The sequence below is a fragment of the Caretta caretta genome, chromosome 20 (genome assembly GCF_965140235.1).
Source record: "Caretta caretta isolate rCarCar2 chromosome 20, rCarCar1.hap1, whole genome shotgun sequence".
NCBI lineage: Eukaryota > Metazoa > Chordata > Testudines > Cheloniidae > Caretta > Caretta caretta.
In genome coordinates this window covers 23,083,645-23,096,815 of record NC_134225.1, presented here as the reverse complement: position 1 = coordinate 23,096,815, position 13,171 = coordinate 23,083,645, and the positions used below count along the sequence as shown (strand labels likewise).

Genomic DNA, 13,171 nt, shown 5'->3' with positions numbered 1-13,171 from the left:
CGATGGGGGGCCGGGCGCGGGGATCGGGGCCGGGCCGGGCGCGCAAGGCGGGGCAGGCGGCAGAGCCGTCAGGCGGCGGCGGCGGGAGCTCGGGGTCCGCGCTCGGAGCCGCCCCAGCCGGTCTGTCCCGTAGCGCAGCGGCAGCGCCCGGGACGGGGGCAGCGGCGCCGGCGATGCGGAGCCCGGCGCGGGGCAGAGCCATCCCGGGGGGGGGCTCCCGGCCCCCCGCGCCTCGCTGCGCCGCCCCGTGACATGCGGCGGCGGCGAGACCTGGCTCCGAGCTGCCGCCGCCCCCAGCCAGAGCCACCCGGCGGCCGCCCGCCCAGCAGCGCCCAGCGCCGGCTCCGCTGCCCGCGGAGCGGAGCCGCCTCGGCGGCGCGGACCCGTCCCAGCCCCCGCCGCCCGCCATGGAGAGGGCGCCTGGAGCCGACGAGCCGGGGGCTCGGGGCCGAGCTCGCCTCTGACCCAGCCTCGGGGGCGGGGAGCTAGAGACTCGCCTCGGCTGCCGCTTGTCACCGGGATCCGCCGCGCCCACAGAGCCCGGCCCCGGGGCGCGCCGTGCGCTCCGCCGTCGCTCCGCAGCTCCCGGCCCCGGGGCGCGCCGGGCTCCCGCTTTCCGCAGCCCCCGGGCGCCCCGAGCTCCCTCCGGAGCCGCCTGCCTGGCGCCCGGCCCGGCCACCCGCCCGGCTCCCGGGGGCCCCGTGCGCCCCGCGCCGTGATGGAGCCGCCGCCTTGCTCCAAGAAGAGCCTGTCCCTCTCCTTGCCCGTACCCCGGGAGGGCCAGGCCACCCTCAAGCCTCCCCAGCACCTGTGGAGGCAGCCCCGGACCCCCATCAGGATCAAGCACCGGGGCTACTCGGATACGGACCGGCACCCGCCCCGGCACATCGAGCGGGCAGACGCCATGGACACCAGCGACCGGCCGGGGTTGAAGAAATCCCGCATGTCCTGGCCCTCCTCCTTCCACGGGACCCCCAGCCACGGCACGAGCAAGCGGTAGGTGCCGGGGCCCCCACCGTGTGGGGAGCGGAGCGCTGGGGGTGGGGGGCAGGGAAGTGGGGGGGTCAGCGGGGCGTCCAGGTGGCCTCCCCCCCAGTGCAGCTGTATCAGACCCCCCACACACACGCATGGGGAGTAAGACCCAGGATTGCAGGGCATTGCTGTGAAAATCTCGGACATCCTCCACCCCTTGGGTAAGCGTCCAGCCCTGCCTTGGCCAAGTGGTCGGTGTGACAGTCTGGGGGGCTTGGCTTAGCCAGCAGCCCCCACTTCCAGGATGTCCCTCTCCTCCGAGCAAAGCGCTGTGCGTGTGGACTGGGACAGCGAGGGATTGAGGGTGGCTCAGAGCCACCCCCCGCTGCTGCTGGCCCTGCAGTCTTTGGTAGAGCTACTTTTTGCTAACTAAAGCCGAGCCCTCAGACGGGAAGCTGAAGGGAAGGTGGGTCTGAGACTTGCAAAATGGTCCCAGCGGCTGGGACTGGTGTTAGACAAGATTAAGCTGCTTAATCTCACTCCCCGTGTGTGTGGGGGGTCTGATACAGCTGCCCCCGGGGGAGGCCACAGGACCGGCAGACCAAGGGGTGAAATTGTCCAGAGTCTGGTCCTGATCTCGCCTTCGTGTGCAGTAGACCCACGGCAGCCCTGCATCGCTCCCTGGATTTACACCACTGCCAGGGCGGATGGGGGCTAAACGTTCCGATTAAAAAACAAACCGCCAAGTCCTGGGAATGAATCTGCCTGGAGAGCTGGGGATGGCCAGGGAGCCAAACTCTTCAGGCAAGCCCTGGGATCCTGGGGAGGGAAGAGAGCCCAGAATTACAGCCACCGCTGAGCAGTGCCTGCCTTGACACACGGCCCTCAAACCCCTGGGTGCACGGGCGTGTGTGTGTCCGCCCCACTGCTAAGCCCAGCACTTGACGTGGTTTGAAAAGTGTGTGTGTGGGGGGGAGTTGTCTGTCGTCATCTGGGAGCTGCATGTTTGGTCCGTCTGTGCTGGAAGTGTGCCCCGCCGTGGGCTGGCTCAACTCAAAGCCAAACCAAACCATGAGATGTTTGTTGCTGGGCCTGTGACCCATAGCGTGGCCTCTCACCCACCCCACGCCCTGTAGGTCTGTGTTCCTGGGGGAGGTTTGGCTCAGGGGCCAAATGAGCCCTCGGGTCTGGTTGGTTTTGCCCTTTCTTCTCCCTGTGGGAAGGAAGAGAAACTTGCTGCTGTTCCCGAAGGAAGCGCTGCAGGACTCCCCGTCCCGGGGAGCAGGCTTTGAACCCACAGAGATGCTGGGTTGTAATAGACCGGGAGGGGCAGAAGCGGAAATTGAGCCCTGCTCTGCGAGAGGCAATAAGCTGTTGGTGGGTTTGTTGTTTTAAAGCGTTCTCTCCCAGTCCCCAGTCTGCGCCCGTGTCCTATTGCCCTGGAGCTTGCCCTGGCAGCTGTCGTCGGGCTGTTGCTGGCTCCGGGGGTTTCTGGCTCCTTGTCCCGTTTGTCGTGTGACTCTGCTGGGTTGGGGAGACTCTCCTTCGCCGGGGCCTTGCTGCGGGACGGGGCGCAGCATCGGAAGTAAAGGTGCGATAGTTGCAAAGCCCTGGCAGGGTGCAGCTGTTTTGGGTTAAGAGCAGCTTGTTTCAGTGCAATGTCCGTGGCTTCGCCGGGGGTTTAAGCTAACCCGAAATACGCCGCTGTTAAATCGGTGCCTCTGTGCAGGGGATTGCGTCAGTTTAACTGAACCCCTTTGAAAACTGGTTTCAGTTCGGCCTGGTGCAGCTGTCCTGTGGGGCGGGGGCCCAGGGCTGCATCTGTGTGGCACAGCCAGGGGGCCGTGGGCATCTCCACCCATGAGCGGGGTGGTCAGTGCCCGGCGTGCTTGGTGTGTGCTGGAGAAGCACCTGGTGAGGCATTTCCCACAGAAAGGCCCCATATCTCATTCCCCCTGAGCCAGCCAGTCTCCCGGCTCTGGGGCCAGAGAGGAGCCATCCCCCTCTGAAGGGGGAAAGGGTTTGTGTCCTGGTCCCCACACCCCTCTGAGCCACACAGCCCTGCACCTCTGCCTTGGGATCAAATTGGAGCCACTCCCCCCACGGGAAAGGCCCCGTATCTCATCTTCCACCCCCTGAGCCAGCCAGTCCCCCTGCTCTAGGGCTGGATCGGAACCAGTAGATCAGATCTTGAGCCCCCTAGGGGGAAAAGGCCCATTGCCTAGTCCCCACCCCCCGAACCAGCCTGTCCTACAGATTTGCAAGTCTTCCAGGGACTTGAGCTCTCTGATATGGAAGCACCGTGGAGCTGTGGGCTGGCAGGGGCCTTCTGGCTCTGACTTCACTGTTTGTGTGGTGCTGTTTAGGCCACTGGCTGGCCTCTATGAGCCTGGACAAGCAAAGCCTGCCATGGTCGCTGTAGGAGGCTGATTTTGATTTTCCAGGCTGTGTCTTAGCCCTTTGCTGCGTCTTTCTCCTCGTTTCTCACAGGGGCTGAGGGCTCTTGTCACCTGGAGCAACGAGTGGTGTTTAAAAAAGAACCCTTTGAAATCTCCTGCCCCGGGTTGGCTAATCTGAGAAATTTACTACCCGCGGACAGTCATTATCCATGGGAGAATGCCGGTGGCATTTAAAATGTGCCAATTCCTCAGAGCAAATGGAAATTAAAAGGCCTCTAAGTTTCTTTTCAAGTCCTGCCTTTGAATGAAAGTTCGCCCAGCACTGCAGCCACAAATCAAAGCGTCATCGAAATAGGACGTGGGTATTAGAACGTTCCCTCCAAGGGCCATTATTAACGCTGTTCCCTGTGATTAATTCCTCGCTGACTGGCTGCCTCGTCAGCTCTATTTCTGGGGGTTTGACTTAGGCTGCATTTTCTTTTCCCCCATGCATGAAACCCAAAGGCCCGCCTGCCTCTTGTGTGGAAGGTCGGACTGGATGATCCAGTGGTGACTTCTGGCTTTAAAACCCATAGAATGGAACTGAGGAGCCCTGGGCTCAGATCTCCGCTCTGCTGCGGGTGGGATCTGGGGCAAATCACTTCCCTTCTTGGGGCTGCACACGGGGAGGGAGCATGCTTTCCCAAGCTCAGGGGTGTTCTGGGGCTGTGTGGTGTAGTGGCTAGGGGCACTGTACGAGGACCCGGGGTCTAGTCCTGGCCATGCCCTCCTTTGCGATCTTAGGCAGGTCCTTTCCCCTCCCAGTTCTTGTGCAGTTGGCTCTTAGGGCAAGGCCTGTGTCTTGGCGTGCGATGGTACAGGGCCCGGATCTCGGCTGGGAGCTACCATAATACACGTCAGTAATAAGACCAGTTGGTCGGTGCCTTCTGAAAGGAGGTCTGGGCAGGGATCGCTGGACAAACCGGGTGGGCTGGGTCAGCCCCAAAGAGGAATTCCCACCCCTTCCCCGCGAATCCCTCAGGCACCAGGGAGGTTTTCGAGCCGCGTCACTCATTACTCAGACAGTCCTCGCTCTCTCGATGGAGGTGATGGGTAGATTTAAGTGTGCCGAGGCTAATGTGAGGATTGCATCAGTGAGCCCCTGCTCGGCACTGTGGGAGGGGATGTCTATCCAAGGACCATGGGGCAGGGGATATATTCCCAAGATCTGCAGCTGGGGGGTGTGCGGGGGAACCAAACAGCTGTTAGATCCTGACCCGAGTGTACAGCAGCTGGCTTTGGTGGGAGCTGGCACAGGGGTTTCTAATCCAAGCTAATCCCCTACCTCTCTGCGGAGCACGCGCTGTGTCTGGGTGATTGACTGCCTCCACCTCCCCGGTTGGAGCCGTAAAGCTGTGCCGCTCGGCACCTCCCCCTCTTGTTCGCTGGTGCTAAGTGGCCATGAAGCCTGGGGATTAATAGGTGCTGGAAGCCACGTATCGCTCCTGTGGCTTGGGCACCTTTGCAGGCACCGATGCCACGGCTAAGACCCGTGGCACTGAGTGCCACATGTCCTGTATCCATTGGCACTGCGGGGACCTTCGGGCAGCGGATTTTGTTATGCAAAGTGCAGTTCCCTGCTGAGCAGAGGTGGGGTGAATGGAGTGGAATGCGCTGCGTGAGCGGGTGGGACTGTGGCTGCATCCCTGGGGCCTGGCTTACGGTCACGGCGGGGGCTGCATCCCCTGGCTGGGCTCTGATTGTCTCCTCGGAGCCTCAGGAACTAGGGAGTGCCTGGGAGGAGGAAGAGCTGGGCCATGTCTCCCAGCAGCCAGGCTATTCCTATTACTTGGTGTATTATGGTGGCACCAGCTGATATCAGAGCCCCATAGCTTGGCTAGGGCCCGCGCTCAGCCCCAGGACCCCTGGGTTCCATGCTCTGCTCTGCTGGGTGACCTTTCCTGGGTCACTTTACCCTTCTGCCAGCTGGATGTGCTCTGGCCCCCCTTCCAGCCCTGCTCAGCCCAATGCCTGAACCTGCCGGAGAAGGGTGGACCATCACCAAGCCAACCTGTCTGCTGTTGTTTTAAACCTAGTGCTCCGACACTGAGATAGGATGGGGAATCTCTGAAGGCACCGAATCAGGGCCTCTGAGCCTCCCCCAGCCCACAATCCCGTCAGCCAGCAGAAAGATCATCAGCTCTTGGGGCAGAGAATTTCTGTCTGTTCTGTGTCTGTACAGTGCCTTCGGCAAGGGGGTCCTGGCCAGGACTTGGCCCCCAGGTGCATCCGTCATTCGAGTAATTCACCAGAATAAAGGGTTGAGGCTCCCCCTCCAAGCTAGCTGTAAAGGAAGACGCACGCTGGCTCCTCACCCCTCTGAGGGGACGGCCACGGCTGGAGGGTGGAGCTGGGACTGGTTCCCTCAGAGCAGGTCTGCCACCCGCCCCGGGAGAAAGTGAGCTGTAGCTCACGAAAGCTCATGCTCAAATAAATTGGTTAGTCTCTAAGGTGCCACAAGTACTCCTTTTCTTTTTGCGAATACAGACTAACACGGCTGTTACTCTGAAACCAGTCAGGAGTACAGCTTCCCCACCTGTCTGTCCCCTTTCTGGGCTCTCCAGTGTCAGCTTTGAGCCTTTACCTCTCCTGGGCCGGCAGCTCTGCCAGGCCCAGCCCAGACCCTGCGTAACCAGTGGGCGTGGGACCTGGTGCCCTGCGGTGGTTCGGTGCCCAGCGGGGAATGAAGGGATCAGACTGCTGGCTTGAAGCCAAAGCACTGTTTAGTTGGCAGTAGGAACAAAGCACCTAGAGAAACAGGGTTTTCAAACCAACAGCCTATCTGCACTTCTTAGCTAAGGCTCCCCATCCCCTGAGGGCAGCCTGGGCCAGCCTATCTTCTTCAGACACCCCAGCAGGTCCTGGGGGTCAGACAGGTTCCCCCAAACAGCTCTCCCTTCTCCTTGTTACACCTGCCTCAGTTCTTTGCTCTGCCAGTTCCCAGGCCTCTTCCTGCCCTGCCCCTGTGTCATGGAGTCCCTGGGCGACGCTCTGGAACTGCTGCCCATGAAGCCAGGCAGGACTCTGGGGAAGTCTCCTCTCCAGGAGCAGCCTGTCTGCAGGACTCACAGCTCATCCGGCTTCCACCTTCCTGGGTCTGACCCCAGAGTATTCAGCCTCCTCTGCCCCTCCGTGCGCTTCCCACAGCGAGTCCACTCAGGCGGGGTCCTGGGGAAGCCAGAGGGTCCTGCACCCCAATTCCGCAGTCAGACGGGACTCTCAGCCAGCCAGTAAAACAGAGGTTTATTAGATGACAGGAACATGGTCTAACACAGAGCTTGCAGGTGCAGAGAACAGGACCCCTCAGCTGGGTCCATTTTGGGGGGCAGTGAGCCAGACAACCACGTCTCCCTTCACTCCATGTCCCAGCTAGCCCCAAACTGAAACTCTCTCCAGCCCCTCCTCCTCTGGGCTTTGTCCCTTTCCTGGGCCAGGAGGTCACCGGATTCCTTTGTTCTTCAACCCTTTAGCTCTCACCTTGCAGGGGGGAAGGGCCCAGGCCATCAGTTGCCAGGAAACAGAGTGTCGGCCATTCTCTGTGTCCAGACCCCTACACACCTGCCCTCTAGGGCTCTGCAATGATCATACACCCTTACCCCACCCCCTAGATACTTAACAACTGCATAGGGGAAACTGAGGCACCCCCACACTATTCAGAGGAAACATTAAGAACAGTCCCACTTCGTCATACCCTGCCTGGTAACAGCCTCGGAGCCTGATCTCCAGCTGTTCCTCCTTCTTTCTGCTGATTTTCCTGACAGCCCCCTGTTAAACAGAACCAATATACACGTACGGTAAATATCCCAATCACCCGGCCAACACGCAGTATTCATCAGCTCCAGATCCATCACAGCTTCTGTCCTGCACTTCCGTTCCCAGGCTCTTATCTATGTTAATCTCTGTTTCTCCAGTGTCTTCACCACCAGGATAATGCTTTACGGATAATTAATTAACCAGGGAGTTGTTCTTACTGCCCCCTGGTTTCATGGCCATGAGAACAGATGCAGAGAGGGGAAGTAACTTGTCCCAGTGTCCCACAGTTAGTGGAAGAATCAGGAAGAGGACACAGGAACCCTGACTACAAGACCACCTTGACTTTAACCCACCAGACCCCACACCCCTCCCCAAGCTGGGGAGAGAACCCAGGAGTCCTGGCTCCCAGCCCCCCCTGCTCTGACCCACCAGACCCCACTCCCCTCCCCAAGCTGCGGAGAGAACCCAGGAGTCCTGGCTCCCGGCCCCCCCGACTCTGACCCACCAGACCCCACTCCCCTCCCCAAGTTGCGGAGAGAACCCAGGAGTCCTGGCTCCCAGCCCCCCCGGCTCTGACCCACCAGACCCCACTCCCCTCCCCAAGCTGCGGAGAGAACCCAGGAGTCCTGGCTCCCGGCCCCCCCTGCTCTGACCCACCAGACCCCACTCCCCTCCCCAAGCTGCGGAGAGAACCCAGGAGTCCTGGCTCCCGGCCCCCCCGGCTCTGACCCACCAGACCCCACTCCCCTCCCCAAGTTGCGGAGAGAACCCAAGAGTCCTGGCTCCCGGCCCCCCCGGCTCTGACCCACCAGACTCACATTATGCACTAACACCGACTCTCCACGACCTTGTCTGCTGATCCCAGTTCTTTACAAGCTGGTGTCTCTGTCTGTACCACCCCACGACAGCCAGAGAACAAGAATTGCTTTGGACCCTCCTGGAACCTGCTGGCTTTGCCCGCGCGATCGGAGGGCCCAGCCAGAGGGGTCTGCGTGTGCAGGCAGCTGCCCGGCGCAGGAGGTTTGGCTGTTTGAGCCATCAGCAGCCGCTTATAGCTCGTTAACGCCCCACCTCAGCGTGGGCTCCAGAGACCTTCCTCTCCCCTGCCTTGGCCAGTTGCATTTAACGTTGGGGCTTGATAGATTTCAGAGCAGCTGCCCTGTGAGTCTGTATTTGCAAAAAGAACAGGAGGCCTTGTGGCACCTTAGAGACTAACCAATTCATTTGAGCAGAAGCTTTCGTGAGCTCCAGCTCACTTCATCGGATGCTTCATCTAAGGTGCCATAAGTCCTCCTTTTCTTATTGGGGCTTGAGCGGCAGCAAAAGATTAACCTATCCCCCCCTCCCCGCCCGCTGCCCAGCTGTGATCTGCATCCTGGCTCAGTAATCGTAACAAGCACCCGCCCTGGCTTGTGATGCCACCTTCTGAGCGAAGGTCTGGTAGCCCCAGCTCTGTGTGAGGGTCAGACTGCTCCTGTGCCCTGAAGCCCTCTGCCCCCCAGTCCCTGTGTGCTCGGAGACGTACTATGAGCCGATGGAACGCTCTGCTGCCTCACGTGAGTGGGGCTGAGGGGGTCGCAAGCTGCTGAAAAGATCAGATATTTTGTATGTGCAGTAGGACAAGGATTTGGGAGCAGTCCCTAGGGGGCAGGTTACCCCAGCGCTGGGCATTGTGCGAACCACTGAAACTAGGCAATTGGCACCAGCTTCAACGGACGGATTTAACCAGCGCGTTCAGGGGTTTCACCCTCGCTCAGATTAGTTTAGCTTGCATCGCACGTGTGGGTCACGAGAACTCTCTCCGCTCTCCATGTGGCGGCTGCAGTCCTTAAACCCAGATATGAGTTCCCAGAGCTCCTGGCTGCATGTGAACAGGGGGGCTACTGGGTAGGACAGGTCTGGGGGTCAAATACAGAGGGAACAGGATGTGACGAAGTGGGACTGTTCTTAATGTTTCCTCTGAATAGTGTGGGGGTGCCTCAGTTTCCCCTAGGCAGTTCTTAAGTATCTAGGGGGTGGAGTAAGGGTGTATGATCATTGCAGAGCCCTAGAGGGCATGTGTGTGCAGGGGTCTGGACACAGAGAATGGCCGACACCCTGTTTCCTGGCAACTGATGGCCTGGGCCCTTCCCCCCCTGCAAGGTGAGAGCTGAAGGGTTGGAGAACAAAGGAATCAGGTGACCACCTGGCCCGGGAAAGGAACAAAGTCCAGAGGAGGAGGGGCTGGAGGGGGGTTTTCAGTTTGGGGCTGGCTGGGACATGGAGTGAAGTGCAGACGTGGTTGTCTGGCTCACTGCCCCCCAAAATGGACCCAGCTGAGGGGTCCCGTTCTCTGCACCTGCAAGCTCTGTGTTAGACCATGTTCCTGTCGTCTAATAAACCTTCTGTTTTACTGGCTGGCTGAGAGTCACGTCTGACTGCGAAGTTGGGGTGCAGGACCCTCTGGCTTCCCCAGGAGCCCCGCCTGAGCGGACTCGCTGTGGGAAGCGCACGGAGGGGCAGAGGATGCTGAATGCTCCGAGGTCAGACCCAGGAAGGTGGAAGCTGTGTGAGCTGTGTGTCCTGAAGACAGGCTGCTCACAGAAAGGCGACTGCCCCAGAGTCCTGACTGGCTTCATGGGGAGCAGTTCCAGAGCATCGCCCAGGGACTCCGTGACAACTGGTGACAGCGGTGGGATGTACTGCACCCCGTGGATGGTGCTTCCTGCAGTAAGTGACTGGGGAGCAGTAACACGAAGGGGGATTGCTGAGGACCAGGCCTGCTGAAGGCTCAGAGAGGAGCGGTTTCGGGGGGCGGTTAACCCCTGGGAGTGTGTGACCAGCGAGAAGGACTGTGCAGTAACAGGGTTCCCCTGGGGATTGCAGCGAGCAGTCCAAGGGGCGGAGGAGTCTGCAGCTCGACCCTGGCAAAGAGGGGGTGACCTCGAGAAGGGCTGGCACACTAGGGGTTCTCCCTGGAAACCGTGGGGAGCTGAGAACACACGGGCCTGTGAGTCCACAACAACTTGGGAAGAGCGGAGTGACGGCCTGTCACTGTCTCCTTAAGAAGGACATTGTAACCCTGTGCAAAAAGAGAGGGTTGAGCGTTGGAAAGTTCACCAAAGCAGAGTTAATCGTGCAGCTGGAGGAGGATGACCGCTCTAAGGAACAGATTCCTGACCCCAACTGGGGCTATAGCAGGATCTGGGAGCAGCTGAAGCGGGAGCCAGGCATCGCCAAGACTCCTGTCCCCGACCAGACGGGGGTCTTCACGATCGGGCCCCATCGGGGGATCGAGACGGACGGGATTGGAGCTGAGTCTGAGAGAGCAAGAGGACCGTGGGAGACAGCGAGAGCCCGAGAAAGAGCTGCAGAAGCAGCAGCAGCATGAACTGGCGGTGGGGGAGCGGAGAGGCCTAGGGGACCTCCCCGGGGTGAGTGGGGATAGATCCCGGGGGGCCAGTTCCGCAGGGAACCTCGAGACTAAATTGCTGCCCCTGGTTAAGGAGGGGGGGGTGTGGATGCCCACCTCACTGCCTTTGAGCAGGCTGGCGATTTGAACCAAGGGGACCCTGCGGAAAAGCCCCGGTGTCTAGCTCCCTTGCTGGGTCCCAAGGCCATAGACTCCGTCAGCCAGATGGGTGGGGATGTGGACAGGCTCCCACTCCTGACCCCAACCTATATGTCTGTGTGGAGTTTCCTGGGGCCAGGCCCCCCAGACCTCCAGTGGGAGCAGAAGGTGATGGTCAATGGGGAGACATTCTTGGGGTGGCCAAAGGGCATGGGCTGCATAAACCTTCCCACATGCGGCCTGCGAGTGCTATCGACCACCCCTGACCTAAGGGAGGGCGTGAAACTGGAAGGGCCTGGTGTAACTCCTATCAAGGAATGGGAGAGATGCTGGGTCATCCATGGGAACGTTGGTGGCTTCGAACTTCCCCAGGTCACCAGCTAAAGTGACCCCGCTCAGTTCGATCTCGAAGGGGGGAGAGATGTGACGAAGTGGGACTGTTCTTAATGTTTCCTCTGAATAGTGTGGGGGTGCCTCAGTTTCCCCTAGGCAGTTCTTAAGTATCTAGGGGGTGGAGTAAGGGTGTATGATCATTGCAGAGCCCTAGAGGGCATGTGTGTGCAGGGGTCTGGACACAGAGAATGGCCGACACCCTGTTTCCTGGCAACTGATGGCCTGGGCCCTTCCCCCCCTGCAAGGTGAGAGCTGAAGGGTTGGAGAACAAAGGAATCAGGTGACCACCTGGCCCGGGAAAGGAACAAAGTCCAGAGGAGGAGGGGCTGGAGGGGGGTTTTCAGTTTGGGGCTGGCTGGGACATGGAGTGAAGTGCAGACGTGGTTGTCTGGCTCACTGCCCCCCAAAATGGACCCAGCTGAGGGGTCCCGTTCTCTGCACCTGCAAGCTCTGTGTTAGACCATGTTCCTGTCGTCTAATAAACCTTCTGTTTTACTGGCTGGCTGAGAGTCACGTCTGACTGCGAAGTTGGGGTGCAGGACCCTCTGGCTTCCCCAGGAGCCCCGCCTGAGCGGACTCGCTGTGGGAAGCGCACGGAGGGGCAGAGGATGCTGAATGCTCCGAGGTCAGACCCAGGAAGGTGGAAGCTGTGTGAGCTGCGTGTCCTGAAGACAGGCTGCTCACAGAAAGGCGACTGCCCCAGAGTCCTGACTGGCTTCATGGGGAGCAGTTCCAGAGCATCGCCCAGGGACTCCGTGACACAGGACCTCCCTACTCGCAAGTCCCGGGTTCAACCCACCACAAGAATTAAATCAATCTCATTGAACTGATTTAACTCAAATTTGTGTGTGGAGACGAGGCCTTAGTTCCTTTTATGTCGACTGGGAACAAGTTTAAGCTAAACCAGAAAAGAACAGCCAGGGGGGTCATGCTAGGCTAAGGGCTTGTCTACATAGGGACACTCAGGAAAATTAATCCAGATTAATTTTCAAAGTGGATTAGTTAAAACCATATGAAACCCTTGGTCGGTTGCTCTTGTTCAGAGTGAAAGTGGCCTTAATTCAGAGCATTTTAATCCACAAAGTGAAGCGGCACCGAGGCCTCCTCTGAGCCTCTCTGCACTGGGCTGGATTTTAAGATCCTTCCACCCTGGCTCTGCCAGGGCCCTGCTGATGCTCTTCCCATCCAGCCGCACACGGTGCTGCCCAGCGCAGGTGCCTGCCTTCCCCAGCACCAAGAGAACTCGCTCCCGGGTGTCCCACTGGGGCTGCTGAGCAGGAGCCCAGGGAAACCCCCGGCCAGCGGGAGCATGGGGGTCAGGCTGAACTGCAACCAGTTCCTTGGCAGCTTCCTTCTGGGCGGGGGGGCAGGCAACCTACAACATTTCCAGCCTCCCACACAGCTGGTCAGGGATGCAACACACAGACACGTGCCCCGCACCGGGCCTGACTCCCAGTGCAGCTCAGGCCCCTCTGATGGATTAATGTGGCTAGAATTTGCCCCGTGCGGAGGGCTTCCCTGCGGGTGCAGAGCTGGCATAAGGGCCCTGCTCCCAGCCCCGGTTGGTGGGGGCGGATCTGGAGCGTGGCTGGGGAGCTGCACTGTGGCTATTCCCTCCCCCCCCCCCCCCCCCGGGGCATGGCTGGAGCAAGACGCAGGGTGGCTGTTCCCTGCGCAGGGGGCTTGAGTGCAGTCCGGAGGCTGGTCTGGCTGGGGAGGGGCCCAGAACAGAGCTCCAAGCTGCCCTCACTCCCAGAGACCTGGGAAACCGTGAATCAGGCCCAATGAGCCGGATCCTGGAGGGACTCTGATTTACACCAGCCTGCTCCTAGACCCGGCAGCTCCCCCCCACCCCAACGCTCTGGCAGCCAAAGGCAGGAGACAATGATTCTGACTCACTCCTTGTCTTCCCTGTTTACCGAGCCTCACTTTCGGCAGCCAGCTCTCCCCCTCCCTCCCTCCCTCCCCCCAGCCAGCCAGGCCTGCCCTCCTTGCGAGGCTCCGGCAGGAGTGAGTGAGAAGGTGTCTCCGGGCTCCGCACGGGTCCCCATGCACGCACACAACC

General features: G+C 60.1%; 1 protein-coding gene across 4 annotated transcripts in view; it reads left to right on the top strand.

Moving 5' to 3' along the window:
- PDE4A (phosphodiesterase 4A) overlaps window positions 1-13,171 on the top strand; it is a 152,666-nt gene that overhangs the window by 43,702 nt on the left and 95,793 nt on the right. The window contains exon 1 of one of the 4 annotated variants that reach the window (XM_075121471.1): window positions 690-996. The exons of the other annotated variants lie outside the window; for them this stretch is intronic. Coding sequence (XP_074977572.1) covers window positions 719-996 — 278 coding nt within the window. The 5' untranslated portion in view covers window positions 690-718. Of the gene's footprint in view, window positions 1-689; window positions 997-13,171 lie in introns of those variants that run through there. 4 annotated transcript variants of the gene reach the window in all.